The sequence below is a fragment of the Solanum stenotomum genome, chromosome 8 (genome assembly GCF_019186545.1).
Source record: "Solanum stenotomum isolate F172 chromosome 8, ASM1918654v1, whole genome shotgun sequence".
NCBI lineage: Eukaryota > Viridiplantae > Streptophyta > Magnoliopsida > Solanales > Solanaceae > Solanum > Solanum stenotomum.
The window spans coordinates 5507398-5525904 of NC_064289.1; the positions used below are offsets into that span (position 1 = coordinate 5507398).

Sequence of the window (18507 nt, forward strand, 5' to 3'; positions counted from 1 at the left end):
TATATTTAAGATACATTTTTTTGTAATTGTGCACCCATTTTACGAAAATCCTGAATACGCCTCTGTTCTTATCCATAGCAATATAAATCAAATCTCTCCATCTTTCACCATCTCAAAGCCATTATTGTTGTTAGTGGGCATTTTAATAATTTAAGAATTCACATTTTTTGCATGGCCACATAGATGTTGGTTTATGGCCGTTGGTGCACTTCTCATATATGTTACATAATGATGGATGACTGATTGTTGCCGTTGAAAATAATTATTGATGCATTACTATTCAGCATTACTCCAAATGGAGTTGGTATATGTTATACTATTTTCTTGGTGCATGCAACAACTCCCAAGCCGTTGGTGGCTTAAGTGTCCCTTTATTTTCATTCTTTATTTCTCCATTATCCCTTGTAACATATGTAACTCATAAGACCATTATCTTCACTATTTTTTACCCCATTATCTTCCTATTCATTGCTAGGAAGACTTCTTCTAGTATAAATAGTGATGGTCTTCATTTGGTTTGACACACACAACACACAAGAAAATATAGAATGCATAAAAGTTAGTCAAAAAATGAGAGTTCTTATTAGTTGAAGGGAGGTGTTCTTTTTGTGGAGCTTTAGACTCAACTCTTGTCCAGAGTTGTTGAGTTATATTAATTTTGTGATTAGGTTGTTGTATCCTGGAGGGGACAAGTCAAAGAGGACTACTGCTAGACTGGTGAAAAACATTTGCTGCAGTGGGCTTGAATCTCCTTAAAGAGAGCGAGATATCTGCGCCTCAGCCTGAAGAGATCTATTTCTTTGTTTTTATTTTCAATTGTAATCTTGTAATTTTGATATCTTGTAAATTTTTCGCTAATAATTGTCACCACCATCTCCACCGAGTTTATCATTATTGATTTCAAACAAATTTTCAAACTCATGTAAAACTCTTGCAAAACCAATCAACCTAAATCAATTGTAGATAAATTAATATATATTTATATCACCCCCAAAATACTTTAGATCTGATTTGAGAAAAATCAACCTGGGTTTACTTTTCATTAAAAATAAAAATAAAAAATTAATATAATATATTAATTTACTTGATGAATTCTTTGGGTACAAAGTGCACATTCTCTTACATATAATTTTCAATGTATCAAAAGTGCACATTTTACATATGAACACATTGTGACTCCAACCATTAATAACACTGTGCTTAATATCTCTCCATGGAGGTCATCAATCGTCGGTGAATCAGGCTTTTCCTCTTCGAAATTGTCGTCGCCATCGATGATGATGTGGAAGACATTGTAGGATCCTTCTCCTCATCTTTCTCGAGAGCATCAGTGACCTCCATTAATGGCAATATTCTGCCCAGTTCGCCCTCTCTCCCCTATTCCTTCACTTTTTTTAGTTTGTTTTTTAGGTTTTTAGAGCAATGTCCAAATATCTCGGAACGAGCTCTGCAATCATCATTCACCTATCTTCCTCAAAGACTTAGTTCATTATTCACCTATCTTCTTCAAAGACCTAATTTTGATGGACTTATGGTGTTCTAGTAATGGTGAAAGTGCTTTGGTGATGGAAGGGGGATGGGTGAAAGTATAAAAGAAAAGGGTAAAGAAATATAAAAAATGAAAAAAATATATATTTGATGACTTTTCCATGTGTCAAATGCGTGAAATTCACATGCCACCATAGATCTGGTTATGTCTTTTTAAGGGTATAATTATTTCATTTTTAAACAGTTCAAGGGAGTGATAGGACTCCCATGAAGTTTAAGTGTGTGGTTAAAAATTCGAATATACGTTGAGGAGGCATTTGACCATTTTCTCTTGTCCAAATACAACATATTTCCTACGTAAAGGATCAAAAGCACCAAGAATGGTATTCTCCCGTTAAAAGAGACTTTCTTTTCAAATAAGTAATTAATTAAGGTTCACCAAAAGAGTTAAGGTAAGATGTATCCGACCCCTTCACTCTTAATGAAAGATATTGGTTTTGAGCTCATATGAAAATAATAATAATTATTACATTAGGAATGTTTCCCTCTTAAATAAGCTTACATCATGCAAATTCAAATTAATCAGACCCAATACGAGTACATAACAACATCTTTTCTTTTCTCTTATTATTCACAAACTCACCCCTCTAAAAATATCTTTCCTCAAATTCCGAAAACATAGGAAAACCATCAATTTCCATAATCACAAACCCTTATAATCCCTTACACAAAATTAACCTAAACAATTGCCATGAATTTTTTTTTTTTTAAAAAATCCATAATCATGGCAATAAACATGACCAACTCTTGTCCTCTTTTCTTCATCATTATTTTGATAATATTTCTTTCTTCACCCCAATATTCAGATGCTGAACAACAAACAAGTTTCGTAAATAAAATGTTTCCCACAATTGAGGTAACGTTAGCCAACGATAACAATTTCTCAATCTATTATATGTGCAGAGATTTCGACACAGTTAACACCTTAACAAAGCTTTCTCCAGGTGATAATTACAAATTTAACATATCACAAATTGCTTTCCCTATGAGATGGTGTTATTTGTACATTAATCCTCGTACCCATGGATTCTTTTGGGCTTATAATGTCAGATCCAAATGTACAAAATGCTTTTGGAGTGTTACAAATTTTCCTTATTTATATAAAGCGGATCGTGTTAGGTGGGAACGTGAGAAGCTTTTTGTCCCCGTTGGGTTCAATATTGATGACTATTTGATAAGAAATATTTGAGTCGAGAGTCTATCAGAAAGATAAGGATAAGATCTGCGTCCCTATTATGTTATGTTTTTGTACATGAAAAGCAAAAATATAGGGGGGAGAGGGATATGAAAATGTTTGGAATTTGAGATTCCAAGGTTTATGAAGAATTCTTTGATGTGAATTGAGAATTTGAGATTTGTAGACTATATTATGGTCATTTGTAAAGTGTCATTAAAATGAAATGATATTCATTAACTCCTTTAAATATAGAAGCTTCTTAAAGCTTATACATGTTCTTGTTGTTAATTTGGTAACTAAATGTTTGGGATGTGTGAATTGTCTCTTACTGATAAGAAGAGAAATACTATTGAGTTTATTGGTTAAATAGACTTTCCAACCTAATAGACTAATCTTTTGAATGGGTTTCGATCTCCCGTTTGGTCTATAATATTATCGATCCACACTTGAGGCCGTGATTCACTGACTGAATCCATTCATAAATCTAGACTGCAGTAAACTTCGTAACGAAAGTGTCACGACAACATGATGACTCCGATCCCAAAGAGGTGCTAGCCGTGACCAACTGTGCCCAACCATGACCAGTTGGGCGATCTATTTCGTGAAAGCATGGCTTTTTTTTTTATTATCATTTGCTATCTGGTACATATTATGAGGTTTGATTAATTCAAATTCATATTAAAAAGTTTACTTTGAAAGATAAAAGGTTCCTATCAAAAACGACTTTGTATATAAGGATATCTTTAATGATCTTTGAAGTCTGACCTTAAACAGGAATAAGCTTATTAAAGCATCAGAAATAAGTTGGTGAAAAAATCATTTTCTCTTCCAATTTTATCTAAAAACTAGAACTTCCTCTCCCACACTTAGTAGATCTCTCTCAGTTTACATACATATTTCGTTTTAATATTTGTCTATTTGATAGGACAGAACCTAATTTCAATTTAAAATATATTTTTCTACTAAAATATTCAGAACTTGCAAAGTATTTAAAACACAGCCATTCACATGATTTGAGTGGTCGAATCCCGGTTTTTCTGAATTCAAATTTCGGGACATAATGTCTTATAGTAATTTGATTTGAGGTATCAATAAACTAAATAAATTATACATCCACCAATCATTTTTAATTTAAATAATTATACTACAACCATTTAATTTTATTATTCAAAATACTTTGTGTCATATCAGTTTTTCACTAAATCGTGATTTATAAAGGGATTAAATGTGCTATATTTTGCAACAGGAAGTGTGGAAGAGAGGATTTTGGTCCAAGTCCAAATTTTACTTCTAACAAGTTGGATTAATAGAAAATAAATAGGTACAAATTTGAACATAATCCAATCCCTAATTCTTTTCAATCATATAGCAAAGGTAGATATAGATGCAACTATTATTTGAAATACTTTCTCAAATTAATTAAGATAAGTATCGAAAACACCCCTAAAATTGACGTGAATTATTGTATTAGTCCTCCAACTATTGACCCCCCTTAGAAATATCACTCTACTTGATTAAGTGAATTTTAAAACACCCCTCTTATGCCACATGTGTACATATGTGAATTTTTTTGCTGATGTGGCGTGCACATAGATATATGTAATAGATTTTTTTTAAAAAAACATTTAAATAATTAAATGTTAACAATTTAGCAATTTAAGTGGATAAAAGAACTTTTTTTTCTTTTTAAAGATTTATTTATTTTTATCACCCCACCCCCATCCTCTATCCAGTCCCCCTAACCTCACACCTCACTACCCACGCACCGAAAAATAATCTTTTAAACTTTTTTTTAGGGGAAAGGAGTGAGATAAGAAAAAAACATATATTTTATTTTAAAATAAATAAAAAAAAAAGCAAATGGGGCAATAAGAATTTTCACTAATATTCTTGTAAAACTTATTATAGATGACCAGATTTGTTTCTTGAAATACAAAAATTAAATTACAATATAGACAAAAAAATAGTTTTAAATTATAATATAGCCACAAAAAAATAGTTTTAAATTTTTTTCTTTACTCTAAGGAATGAAAGAAAAAAATAAAATAAGAATAAAAAACTCAAATAATTATAATCAAAGAAGTCAAAAAATAATTTAGGTATGAAAAAAATTAAAATATACATTGAACTTTGCTAGAAGAATCATATATACCCTTAAATAATTTTTAATAAAATTATAAATCAAAAATATAAATTTAAAACTAATTTTTTCACTTCTGTTAAATAAAGAGTATATGTGAGCTTATTATGTAACGGTAGATACATATGTGAGTGTTGTATAATGATAAATATATATATGAGTAATTTTCATAATAAGAGAAATATCAGTTTTAAATGACAAAGTTAGGTATATAGGGCCTTTTTCCCTCTTTAATATTCTCTAGGGTATTTTGTTTCTTTCAACGGTGCTGTCTCTTTTTATTTATGTTATGTATCTCCTCTCTTTGTCTGCTGCGAACTGATTTTTTTTTTGGGAAAGGATTTGTAATTTTGAGCCCCTATTTATTGGCGGTAGGGTTTTGCCGCCGTTGATCTAGACGCCAAATTTTTGAAGATTTGTAATTTTGAGGGTGTTTTTTTTTTGTTGAAGTGAATTATAGAACTATTTTTTTGTATTGTAAAGGAATAGGATAATATGGAGGCGTACATGGAGGATTGTAAAGATTTGGCTTCTCAATTGAAGCAGCAAGATAAAGAACTTAGGCTCAAGAGAAGGTAAGCCTTTTATTTTCTCTGACATCAGTTTATTTCAAACTACAATCGAATTTTCATCATTTAATTTTAGCACTACATTGATGATCCTTTCCAATTTGATAGTTGCTTTCTTTGTTTAATACTATCTCGGTTGAGTGGTTTCATAATATTTTTTGTATTGATAGTGTTTGAGTAGGTATATAGTTTGACATAAAATATAAAATATGTATAATTTCCGTAAAAACTTGGCAAATTTTTTTGAATAATTTGATGAATTTTATTTTTGTATATTTGTTTCGATTCGTGAAAATTGTGTAGAGAGAGAATATTCTCAAACATTTTAGGATGTTCTAAAGTGGGTAGAGTGTCATATAAAATATGATAGTGGGAGCAATTTTCTTTGTATCAGTAATGCAATACAAAGTGTTAATGGGGATAATATTCAGTAATACTAAGGCATATGAAACTAATATTGCAGGTGGTTAATGGACTTGGATTTGTCCGAAAGAGAGCAAAAAAAGATGGACAGACTCAAACCTCCCGGTGATATGTGAGAACTTTCTTTCTCCTTCAATTTATATATATATTTGTAAAGAAACTCTTCTTATTGTTTCTGTTGTGTGAGTATTGTCCTGGTTAGTGAATTTATCTCTCCGTAGAAAAGGCATTTTAGCAGTTGCTGCTTTTGTCTCGTTGAAATATTTACAACATTGACTGTTCCATATGACTGCAATGGTACTTTAATGCGTTGTCTGTCAATTCCCTTTGATATTTCGTCTTTTGTAAGCTTTTACTAAGTTAGGGAACAAACAAACTGAAAAGTATTAGACTTGATGCACACATCTATTCAGATGGTGCAGTTGGCCCTTCTTATTTTAAGTTGGATATACAGAATTATGAGCAGCACCGACTACATCAGTGCTCTCTATTATAATTGAAGATGAAGCAGCAAATTTATCTCCCTGACTTGGCTCTTTTAAAGCATTGTGCTTTCTTGATGAAAGTTGTTTTCCTATATTACATCTACATACTTATTAGAAGTTTACAGAACCTTGGTACATGGGTTGCTCTTATAAATGATGACTTGTTTATGCATATTGTTATCTAGATTCATAATGAATTGGCATAGATTGCATTTTGTTTTTCAAGTAATGTTTTGCACTTCAAACTAAACCTTGACTCTGTTGTCTGTATCTGCAGGAGTTTACCTGAATCATTGCTCAGAGAAGATGATGTAAGTGTTCCCTTTAATGCTTGCTGATGTAATGACATGCTACAACTCAAAATTGTTAAAATATTCCTGACTGTATCTCTTTTTTTCTTTTCTTTTTCTAAATCCAAATGATACTGCTCACATGTAATTTTTGAAGCAAAGGATATTATTCACTCCCTATTTCAGAGAAACCTGTTCTTTGTTTGTATTGAACATTATCTGTTGTTGTCAAACTAAATTCCAAAGTGTTTTTCCCCACTAAGTTGATATATTTCTTTGCACCTTTATTCCAGTTACATTATGAGAACATTCGAACTTCTGTTGCAAAGGCATTTGGAGTGCATAAGGGTGAAAGGACATATCATGGTGCACCAGGGACATTGCTCTCCAATTCAGCTGAGAATTTGAGAGGCATATATTCCATGCTTGATAAGATGAACAACAAGGGGTTATGCTGTATTGCAGAGACTGTAACTGGCGGCTCAATTACTTTTGAGAAAACCAATTGGCAAATGAGAAGGACAATCAGGCAGTTTCTTCCCAAAATTCTCCATAGGCATGATGATTCCAGTCAAAGTCGAATTAAACAAATTTCTCAACTCCTCAAAGATCCTCAAAACTTTCGTGTTAATCATGGGGCTTCTTGTTCTACCTCAGAATCCTCCTTTCGCAGTTCTGCTATTTATGTTCTGGATAGACTTGAGGAGTTGTCTCTTCTAACTTTGAGTAAAATGCATAGGAATCTGAGGAATGTCACAGGTTACATCCCTTTACTGCAGCCTCCTAGAATATGTTGGAGTATTGGAAGTTTAGTTGAACAAATCCGGAGGACTTCATTAAAAATGTTATCAGACTATGAAGAAGGGAATGAACCACCAGAACCCCTGGCTAAGGCTTTGTCCGTAGCAGCCTTAATGCTAAAACCAGAACTTGATTATTGTCTCTCTCCGAGTTTTTTCCAAAAACTTTCACCAGATGTAGAAGCATTGCAGAATGATATAGCAAAAGCAATCAGGATTCTAGATGATAAAACCAAAGTGAGTTTTGCAGAGCTGGGAAATTTGCCTCTTGTGCTGGATTCTAATAATAAAGCTGCCAGAGAAAGTGTTCGTTTGCGTGTGAGCGTGAAGAAAATGTTGACTGAATATCTTCTTGAATGCAGCGACTTGGAGTCTATCCCTGAAAGTTTAATAGAAAGTCTAGCAATAATTAACAAAACATATAGGCATGAATATAGCAAAACCTACTCAAACAAGGAGGTAGAGGAAGAAATAGAACGTGTGCTGACTATTAGTGCTCAGATAAAACAAATTGTTTGGGATTCACTCATTGAATGTGATGTCAGTGAAGATTTTGCAAATGCTTACATGGAGAATGCAGAGGATAGTTATTATGAAGGTGGTGATGAAGATGAACATCTTTATGATCTTCCTCAGAATTGCAAGTCTGATCCTAATGTCTCATACAGCCAAGCAGAAAGTGTTGGCGAGATAAACCAAAGTGATTTTCAGTCACCAATCACTGCTAGTCGAGATGATGGTTTATCTTCTCTGCTTTCACCCAAACACAAGTTGAGCGTCAAGATTGAGTCAATGTATACCGATGGAGTAGATTCAATTCATTCCAATTGGTTTGACAATTCCTCATCATTCTTAGAATCAAAAGCTTCTGAAGTCACAAGGAGTATGAGTGGTAAAGATAGCCATTTAAGAAGCATAGGCCATCAAGAAGGAAGGGATTCATGCTCATCTTTTTCAACTAGAGATCAAAATAGTTTTTCTACACATTTCTCACCTAATGAAGTATCAGGCAGGAATGATATGGAGGAAAAAGTAACTGTCGGGGACTTGGGATGCACACCACCAAAATTTACATCGACAAAGAGTTCAGAAGAAAAAAGCGTATCACTTCACAGGCAAAACTTGAGTAGAAATCAGTATCTTCTTATCCAGGAAGGTTCTGATGAAACAAGTATGGTTGCTTATAGTCTTGTCGGCTGTATTTTGAATAAGTTTGCTCAGATGGATGGGTTACAGTTATCTGAGGACGATGTATCATATCTCCAAGGCAACACTTCAGATCCCAAAATTTTTGAAGGTACTTGAACACTAAACTTTACTTGTGCTGCTTCTAGCGTCTCTATGGTAAAAGAAAGGAAATGAGATGTTAGGTTAGCGCTTTAGATTTATTTTTTTTCTTTTTTCTTTTTTGCATACTCACAACTAGCTTAGAATTGAGGCCTAGTTGTCGTTACCTCTTTTCAATGGATTAAGCAACAAACCTCTTGTAAAGGAGAAATGGAAGAGAAAATGAAGGCAGCAATGTAAATCAAACAACTTAGGCCCATGATCCATTTATGATGGGTGGTTCAGTTGTGAACATTCAGGGTGTAGAATGGTTGTTTATTATCTGAAAAAATTCTGTTTAAGTGAGTGAGAAAATGATACATTGATATGGTACATTCTGGATCCTAACATGTGTAATCTCTAAGAGGGAAGTGCTTGTAAATTTCTCCAAGTTATTTTGTTATCGCTGAGACCCTAGAAAGGTCGAAGTTATGAATGATTCGAGATAGGTTGGGTGCTTGTCAGGGAAGTGTCAGATTTAATGTGATTTCGCCATCACTTCGACATAATTCAAAATTCTCTGTTAGAGTTTTTGAAATATGAACCTTTACAAATATATTTACCCCTACATCAGTTCTATTGTTTTCCAATCCTTAGTAAGTTATGAAATTTTGTATTTTAAGGGTGGTGATTACTGGCTGTTTTTATTCATTTACAGTTCTCAAGAACAGGCGAAGTTCTTGTGATGAGACCACTAATTCCATTATGCTCCATGCTCTTGAAGAGATAATTCCTTCTTTTGCAAACAGGTACTTCTGAGTCTGCTGCAGGTCTCTTATTACCTCTACACATTATCTAGTGTTATTTATTTTGACATGGAAGGTAAAATATCATGAGTAGGGAAGCTGCTTGACTCAGAGAAGCTTATTTTTAAACTAATCTTCTACTTATGACCAAAAAAATATAGTTTGTCTACTTTACATGTCCAATGACCAAACAGTTATTGTAGTCTAATCCTGTGGCCAAACCTCAAATTGCTTTGTTCTAATCGTTTTTTTTCGTTATATATATCCGTCAATAAAGGATTATAGAATATTCCAGAACTCTAAAATTGTCTCTCTCGCCCTAAAAGAAATAAAGAAAGTTTTCCAAATTGCAGAACTATGACCAATTAGGAAAATATGACCTTTTCAGCTTGGTTCATAAAATTGATGTTATGGCAGGATAAATTCAAGTTATTATTGGTAAATGAACTTAAGCGGTAGGCAAACTTCAGTGTGAATTGGTGGTGGGACAGAGTATAGATGGTATTAGAATTAGTGTATAATAGAGGTTTATCCATTTAACCTTCTGAATTGATCTTAAGTAAACATGATTAAGAATCATCTTTAGTTTCGGCACAAGGAGAAAGAACTTTACCTCTATGCTTGCTGTACCTAGTTCTTTCAGTCTCCATTAGCAGCTTTGAATATAGACAGCTTTATTTTTGAGCCTTAGCAAGTTATACCATATTATGTGCACTCCCTGTCTAGTGAAAGTTAAAGCCAATGTGACATATTATAGTGCAGACCAAGTATTTCTGTCCAAGAAGGTGATCTCGCTCAATTTGTCTTAGTTAAGTAATCCTGTCTGCCTGTGGTTTAGTAAAAGGAGGGAATGGTTTTTTTTTTTTTTTTTTTTTGCATTCTGGAATTTTGCATTATGAACGAAAAAGAGTAACTCAAATTACCTTATAGATTTCTGTGTTATGGCATGTAGTTGTTATTGTTACTAATGCATAGTTGTCTGCTGGGTTCCACATGCAGTAGTAAAGAACAACTGAAGGAATTGTTGGGTGTGAAGTAGCGTTTGAAGCCTCAAGGCATTGATTGGAGCATAGCTCAAGATCTCAATTACGTAGAGGCTTTGCTAGATTTAGTCGGGGACGATATCTAGCAAGGACAACGGGTCATTGAAAGAGACTCATTTCATGTGGATGATATGCTTACATGTAAGTATACTTTCAAACTTCTGAATCGAATGAGGTCATGTTTATGTTTGTTATTTTACGACCTTTTGTTCTATTACGGTCTCACAGAAAATTGTCAAGGTCTTCACCAATGCTGCACTTGAAAAGACTGCCATGATTCGTGTTGGAGATACAATCTGATGAACAACAACAACAACATACCCAGTATATTCCCACAAGTGGAATCTGAAGAAGGTGGTGGGCGTATGCAGACCTTATCCCTACCTTTGTAGGGTAGAGAGGTTGTTTCCGATAAACCTTATCCATACATTCTGATGAACATGGTGTTAATATTGGGTTTACGGAAGAATGTGAAATTTTGGCCAGAAGAGTAGAGAGCCTAGTTTTCTTTTTAAAGCCCAGATATGTATTTATAGCTGTTGCTTCTTCATTTATTTTATTTGTTTTAATAGATTTCTGGTAATACACATCAAAGTTCACATGGAAAATAGATTTCCTGTAATACACATCTGAGCATTCTTTTGCCTATGACAGGTTTTGTGAGTTTAACTGAACTTATTGCTTCCGACTCAAAACCATGCAAAAACATAAGAAAGAATTACGATTAAAATGTATGCATATATAAGATTACTTTCATTCCGATTTCACTGACTCTAGATATCTTAGATTCGTCTCAGGTTATCGTCTAATTCTTTAATACACCAGGCTGGTTATCCTTATCTTTATCTTCATTTGGAGGTGCTACATTTACATAAAGCCTCTGGCCATTGATGCAATTTGTATTGTTGCTGGATTTGAAGTAATAATCTCCAGGTATCAACAAGAATGCTGTTGCTGGACTATCTTTATACTGCCTGGAAGGAGTGTTGGAACTGCATGCATAGTAGTCGTATTTTGCTATCTGCAGCAAATCGTCTGGCTTTTGGAACCTAAACTCTACAAATAAATTGGCACGGAAAATTTGATGAATAAAAACACTGAACTAAACCGATCTATGTACATCCTTGATAGTTCGTACGTTTCAGAGATAAAATATTTTCCTTGAGAAAAGAGTAGTATGTGAAATTAAAGTTTACCTAATTCATCTCCAGGTTTTAACTTGATAGTTTTACCCCAATCTTCATAGTAAGTAGGGTACGGAGCAGAACGCCAGCCATAGCCTTCTCCAACAATGTATCTTTCTGAATTTACTGATTTCACTAAAATTCCAACAACAAAAAGTAGCAAAATTAGTATAACCTGCATCTTGTGTAATCTTATAAATATAATTATCTCTTATTTTTCTAGTTAATTATAACAGTGAGTGCAACAGAACTAAAACCTTTTATAAATGTTCTACTGCTATTTTGACACATTAATTATGTTATTAAAAGTGTTATAAGTGTTGAATGTTACGACAAATGTATTAATGACAAATTAATCTTGCATTAATTCAATTTAATTCTTCCATGCATTTCAAAACAGGTGAAACAGGTCGAGGCAATGCCAAACTTAAGAATTGAAAAAAAGAGACTCTATCTCAAAGAAATTTGAAGAACATCAATAATTGCGAGTTTATTTGTGAATTTTTTTTATTATAAAAAATTAATGAATAAGTCAAAGTATTATGAAATATACGCGGAACATGAATATTATCAAACTTTTTTTTTTCTTTTGGAATGACGCAATAAGTAGATTCTTCAGCTACAAATTACAAAAAATGAACTTTGAAGAAGTGAATTATAATGTTTCTTTTCCACCTTCAAATATATTGAGAGATATTTAATGACTGAAAGATTGATATTTAAAACATTTACAACTTATAGGATACCTGAAATATCAAAGATATATTTAATTATTAATTTAATGATAATTGAACATCTATCTAGTGATTTTACGAATAAGTATATATTATATTATTAATTTAATAATCAAATGATATTTTAAATTTAATATTTTTTTTAAAATTTCCAACCTAGTGTTCGAATTCGGCAAGGCCTATTTGGGATAACGCTCCGAACCAGATTTTATTAGGATAGAAATACATACAAACTAATATTTGTACATAATTTCCAGGTTACAAAGAGGTTAAATGTGTGATTTAATTTGAAAATATAAGGAATATTATTTAAAGTTAAATCCTATTATGAGGTCTAATTTAATCTTTTCTTAATTCTTTAAATACATTTATTCTAATTAACCCTGGTCGATTTTTCACTTATAAATTCAGATTGTAGCGAAAAGCTCTGCAATTGCCCTTCTCTCCGAAGTTACAATGGACGCTCTAAATTCTTACGCATCGTCGGCGGCGATGGCGCAGCAAACCTGGGAGTTAGAGAACAACATCGTGACAATAGATGCGCCGTCGGGGTCGACACCGGAAAACTCTGCGTCAGATGCCATATTCCACTACGACGATGCGGCACAGACGAAGTTTCAGCGGGAGAAGCCGTGGGCGAGTGACCCTCACTATTTCAAGCGTGTGAAGATCTCTGCTCTTGCTCTTCTCAAGATGGTTGTTCACGCGCGTTCCGGAGGTACAATTGAGGTCATGGGACTCATGCAGGGTAAGACTGATGGCGATGCAATTATTGTTATGGACGCTTTTGCCCTCCCCGTTGAAGGCACTGAAACTAGGGTTAATGCTCAAGCTGATGCGTATGAATATATGGTCGAATATTCACAGACCAACAAGCAGGTTAGTGCGTTTATAAAAAAAAGATTAATTTTTTTTATGAGTATCTAGTATACTGTGAGCTTTAGAATAAACCTAGTCAATTTAAGATGAATTTTTTCGATTTACTGAAAATTGGAATCGAACTGGTTCAGATGGAGCACAACTGTAGGTTGATAAAGTAAATGCCTTGAGTTTTAGAATTACTCCCTAAATATTAGAATGTAACCTGTTCAAATGGAAGCTAACTGAATTGTGAAGGTTCGTATAGCAGATTCTGACTAGCTTGAGATTGAGGTTTTGTACCGACTAGCTTGAGATTGAGGTTTTGTTCTCATTCGTGGAACGGGCCAGTTTGCGTTGACTAGTTTACCTAGCTGTCTGCTATAGCTTACTTGACAACAGGGACTTGCAACTAGTGTTGTAACTTTTTTGATTGACATTTATGAAGAGGACAATAATATAAAACCTATTATCCCTGATTCTACACCAACCCCATTATGATATTTCATTCTGCTGGCTTGAATTTGTGATATTTTCTCAGTGAAGAAGAGAATATTATCTACTTTGATCCCAAAAACTAATGACCATGTCATGATATTTTTGTGCTCGGTTCCTGAATTGGAGTGTGCTTGTTACTGCAGTTTGTTCTGACCATTCTCTTACTCAGACTTTTTGGTATAGGCTGGTCGTTTAGAAAATGTGGTCGGGTGGTACCATTCACATCCTGGTTACGGATGCTGGCTCTCTGGTATTGATGTATCTACACAAATGCTTAATCAGCAATATCAGGAGCCCTTTCTTGCAGTTGTTATTGATCCAACAAGAACTGTTTCTGCTGGAAAAGTTGAGATTGGTGCCTTTCGAACATATCCTGAAGGATATAAGCCTCCAGATGACCCCATCTCGGAGTACCAGACCATTCCTTTGAACAAAATCGAAGACTTTGGAGTACATTGCAAGCAGGTCACCTCTTTGGCATGAGAGCATGCACTCACACACATATATTAAAATCTAGGTCTTCAACTCTGCTTTACTCTGACTGTTAGCTCACCAACTTTTCTCTTGATTTGCAGTATTATTCATTGGATATTACATATTTTAAGTCCTCTCTCGATTGCCATCTCTTGGACCTACTATGGAACAAGTATTGGGTGAACACACTTTCTTCATCTCCTTTGCTTGGAAATGGAGACTATGTTGCTGGACAGATATCTGATCTTGGTAATATCATTATTGCCTACATTTTCCACTTTCTTTTATCATCATAATGATTTGATGCCTGCATATGAGTTTACATGATATTGTAACACCTAAAATTAGTTGATCCCATTAAATCATGCAGCTGAAAAGTTGGAGCATGCTGAAAATCAGCTGTCCAATTCACGTTATGCGTCCTTAATGGCACCCCCTCAAAGAAAGAAGGAGGTATTTTCTTTTATATTTTTCTTTTGGTCTTGATAATTCATACTCTAACTTACAAGTCTATCTCTTACTTTGTTTTTGAGAATATTAGTCTGGCATAAAAAAAGAATATTAGTTTGCCAGTTCTTTAGTCTTTTGGATTTGTTGAAGCCATTTATCTTTGTATCTTTTTGGCATGTGGTTCCTATTTCGACATTTTCAAACCCAGGTAATATTTTGTGCTTACGGAGTGATTATTGTTGGAACTTTGTAGCTTACAGCATACTCGGCCTCTTGATCATATTTTGCTGGGCTATGAAACTGCTTACAATTAAAATGTGCATGGATGTGCAAAGGGTACTAAATATAAATTTGCCTCCAATTTACCAATTACATTTTCATTTTTTTTTTTTAAAAAATGATGACAGTTACTAAAATTTATATACTGGAACACCTAATGCGTGCTTATATAAATCAACTAGGAGAAAGTAATGGCAATACAAGAAAAAAAAGGATACACTATGTATTCAAATGTGTATGGTCTGTCGATCTGTTATGGATTAGGTTCATGCAACTCTTAGCAACTGCGTGTACGTGAAAGTGAAACTCTTAAGAAAGGGAGAAATGGCCAAGACTGTATGAGTGAAGAGCTCTCTTACTACATTTAACAAAAGATGTCAAAATAAGGTATAGTGGACATCGGAGAAGTTCCCTTCTCATCATCTCATGTGAATGTGTTAGAATATCACCCCAAATAGAAAACTAGTCCATCATAATAATGTGCCAAATGATCCTATCTTTACCTGTGAATGTTTTGGTCCTCCATTATAGTGGACCTGTGGAATAAAGACATTTGTTACTGCTGTGGTTAAGAGTGGGTAATAATCACTTGCCAAATATCGGATCTATGAAGCAGAACTAGGTGTAAAAGGGGAGCTGCATCATTATTGAATTTCTTTGTTTACTACGAACAGGTGTCTGTATTTCCATTCTCACATTAGGGGTTTGAGGTTTGTTTGGCGGGTGGGGAAGCAGACACATAGAAGTGATGATAAACCAGTCAAAGGCAAAGGAGTGGAAAACAAAAGCTATAGCATTATATTAGCAAGCAACTTACCTAGCGAAATTTGAGAATAAGCTTTGTGATTACTATTTGGTATATCAGGCATAATACTAACCTAGCGAAATTTGAGGATAAGTTTTGTGATTACAATTTGGTATATCAGGCTTTTGCCTTGGGCAGTGATTTTCAATCTGTCTTTATGTGTTCTCCCTATTTTCCTTCGCACATGCAATATTTGTACCGAGGAAATTGGATCCTGAAAGCATTGAACCAACCATTGTCCTCCACTTCCAAAGTCTATTTTAGTTTGCATGTAACCATTTTGTCCAAAATTAGCGGGGAAGTTACAGAATAGAGGATAAAATATGACTAGGCAACAACATATTGTCTGGCAGTTTATCATCACTATTACTGTTATCTCTATGACTGTGTTAGGTGCACTTGTAGAAAGGGATGAGCTTGATAGAGGTACCGGGGCTGATATAATTCTAAGGACAAAACTAAGAATAACAACAAGAAAGTAAAAGAAACAAAATAAGATAGAAGGGTAGACACAGGAAATGAATCAAAGACAACCAATTCAATATAGAAATTACCTCCTTTGAATATCCTATCAAACACCTAACCTATTAGAAAGACCTCTAGGGAATTAAAATTCCCAAGCAACCCTTCTTTCTAATCTTCAACACAACCAAAAGCTTAAAGCAAACACTCAAATCTCTCAAGGAGTAATACTCTTTATGTTTGATAATAATCTACCTTCCACTACTACTTATACTAGATAGAAAAGGAAGATACTTGCTATTACAATTTTACCCTTAATGAAGTAAGGGCCTTGTTTGGTTGTCTTCCTTTGGGATGAATTCATGAAAAATCATAAAGTAGCATGGCCAACTTGCCCTTTCTCCTTTCTTTCATCATCCCAAGCTATCATAAATACATGGAATCCTGGGGATGGCTCCATGATGCACTCAGGTGCATCTCTCTTCATGAATAAGCCTTGTAACACTCGGAGCTCACGTGCTTGGCTCCTTGTGAAAGGCATCAAGGCACCTTGGGTTGCATCAGGGGTGGAGCCTTTCACTTTCTTGTATTGCAATACCATTTTCATGTATGTATTGTGAAGCAATCAGTAATCTGCTGCAGTAGGTGGTGATGTGCCATTTTGTTTCACTTCATGCATCTTACTATTTGTTTTTGTGCTATTGAGCTTGGTTATGTGGTAGTTACACAGCCTCGATCTAAAACTTCAGGCTGGGCATTGAATGCTATCAGATTCTGACTTCATTTTTCAGTAGTCTTTTGACTTCCTTTTTACCTTGCTACTTATGCATGCTTCACTGAATTGCAAAATACAACATGGATCATGCAACTTTGGTTGCATAGTGATGCTAAATGTGTTGGTCCTCTGAGTCGCAGGAAGAATCTCAGCTTGCTAAGATTACACGTGATAGTGCTAAGATAACTGTCGAGCAAGTTCATGGCTTAATGTCGCAGGTATACGTTGTTCTATTCTTAATTTAGTCACATATCATTCGTCTAGCTTGAATTCTTTGAACATTTCCACTGCTGGATAGGAACGTCTTGACACTCCATGTATTTATCCTTGGTTTTCAGGTTATTAAAGACATTCTTTTCAATAGTGTTGGTAAGTCAAGCAAGTCACAGACAGAACCCTCAGGTCCCGAGCCCATGATCGAAAGCTGAGAAGTTCATATACTATCAATCTGGATGTAGACCAATTTGGTGCAATTTCTAGGTTTCTTTTTGCAGTTGACTATATACATCTTTGACTCCTATTTATGTAGCTACAAAGAAGTGAAAGTTTACGGTGATTGGCTTCTCTTAGATATCATGACTTTTGCTGTTCAGTGTTATGGAAGATTTTGTCAAGTTTTTCACAAGTTCTTTTCCTTTTGTTAATTATAAGTTCAGTAAATCGACATGTTTGGTTTGGTACTTTTAAGGAAAAACCGGCTCTAAGTGAAATGCTGGGCTAACTTTATGAACTGTTGCGGTTGTTTGGTTGGGAGCAAGTTATTCTATGATAACTCATCCTCGGATAAGTTATCTTTGGATAAGTTATTCCAGGATAACTTATCTCATTGGGCATCACTATTATACGTTATATCTCACGCAGAATGAGCATTGTTATTCGCTTATTCTATTCATCATACTATTGTTTGGATAACTTTTCAGAAATAAGATGACTTTGGATTGGACGAAACTAGTTAAAGTGTTCTTTTCATACGTGTACTCTCTTTGGTCCATTTTACTTGTGGCATTCTTGAAGAAATTATATTTTAACTACTAGAGTATATATTTATTTACTATTTACTAGAGTATATTTTTATTTCTTACTTATTATCTTTAAGTTACGTATTTTGACTATTATATCTTTTATTTATTATCTTTAATTATTTAGAATATTAATCTCTCTTTCAATAAATATTCTCTCATTTCTATACATGCACTTTAGATTTTCACTTAGATTTTCTATACTAATTAATCAAACTCTATCATTTCTATGAAAAAAATATTATTAAGGGAAAATTGAAAAAAATGCATTTAATTATATCTTGACTTCTTATTATAATAACTATTTTGAACCACCTATTTTTAATAAAATAAAACAAGTAAAATAGAGAGAGTAGTAAAGTAAGCACATCCTTTTTCTTCACTTCATATATATAAAACTTTGTGCACGGCAAAGCCAAAGA

General features: G+C 33.9%; 3 protein-coding genes across 4 annotated transcripts; 2 read left to right on the plus strand and 1 right to left on the minus strand.

The window, feature by feature from the left end:
• Positions 1-5198: 5198 nt before the first annotated feature.
• Positions 5199-11221, plus strand: LOC125874197 (uncharacterized). The gene is made up of 7 exons (XM_049555042.1): positions 5199-5440; positions 5898-5969; positions 6620-6653; positions 6926-8729; positions 9417-9507; positions 10504-10688; positions 10776-11221. Exons 1-6 carry the CDS (start codon positions 5361-5363, stop codon positions 10541-10543), a joined length of 2121 nt encoding a protein of 706 aa, XP_049410999.1. The 5' UTR covers positions 5199-5360; the 3' UTR covers positions 10544-10688; positions 10776-11221.
• A 73-nt stretch (positions 11222-11294) lies between these two features.
• Positions 11295-11912, minus strand: LOC125874198 (mavicyanin-like). The gene is made up of 2 exons (XM_049555043.1): positions 11744-11912; positions 11295-11603 (listed from the first exon to the last, which is right to left on the minus strand). Exons 1-2 carry the CDS (start codon positions 11910-11912, stop codon positions 11353-11355), a joined length of 420 nt encoding a protein of 139 aa, XP_049411000.1. The 3' UTR covers positions 11295-11352.
• An 896-nt stretch (positions 11913-12808) lies between these two features.
• On the plus strand, positions 12809-17745 carry LOC125874027 (COP9 signalosome complex subunit 5a-like). Of its 2 annotated transcripts, XM_049554833.1 has the most exons (6): positions 12809-13344; positions 14005-14286; positions 14397-14544; positions 14666-14748; positions 17207-17284; positions 17405-17745. In XM_049554833.1, exons 1-6 carry the CDS (start codon positions 12922-12924, stop codon positions 17492-17494), a joined length of 1104 nt encoding a protein of 367 aa, XP_049410790.1. In that variant the 5' UTR covers positions 12809-12921; the 3' UTR covers positions 17495-17745. The 2 variants fall into 2 exon arrangements, with proteins under 2 accessions (XP_049410790.1, XP_049410791.1); XM_049554834.1 differs by lacking the exons at positions 14397-14544; positions 14666-14748; positions 17207-17284; positions 17405-17745 and having other exon boundaries at positions 12868-13344; positions 13991-14231.
• Positions 17746-18507: the final 762 nt, after the last annotated feature.

Coding starts and splice junctions, on each gene's coding strand:
- LOC125874198 (XM_049555043.1), bottom strand. CDS start 11,912: ATGCAGGTTATACTAATTTTGCTACTTTTTGTTGTTGGAATTTTAGTG. Junction 11,604..11,743: donor AAAACCTGGAGATGAATTAG/GTAAACTTTAAT, acceptor ATTTATTTGTAG/AGTTTAGGTTCCAAAAGCCA.
- LOC125874027 (XM_049554833.1), top strand. CDS start 12,922: ATGGACGCTCTAAATTCTTACGCATCGTCGGCGGCGATGGCGCAGCAA. Junction 13,345..14,004: donor ATTCACAGACCAACAAGCAG/GTTAGTGCGTTT, acceptor TTTTTGGTATAG/GCTGGTCGTTTAGAAAATGT. Junction 14,749..17,206: donor CCCCTCAAAGAAAGAAGGAG/GTATTTTCTTTT, acceptor TCTGAGTCGCAG/GAAGAATCTCAGCTTGCTAA.
- LOC125874197 (XM_049555042.1), top strand. CDS start 5,361: ATGGAGGCGTACATGGAGGATTGTAAAGATTTGGCTTCTCAATTGAAG. Junction 5,441..5,897: donor GAACTTAGGCTCAAGAGAAG/GTAAGCCTTTTA, acceptor CTAATATTGCAG/GTGGTTAATGGACTTGGATT. Junction 9,508..10,503: donor ATTCCTTCTTTTGCAAACAG/GTACTTCTGAGT, acceptor TTCCACATGCAG/TAGTAAAGAACAACTGAAGG.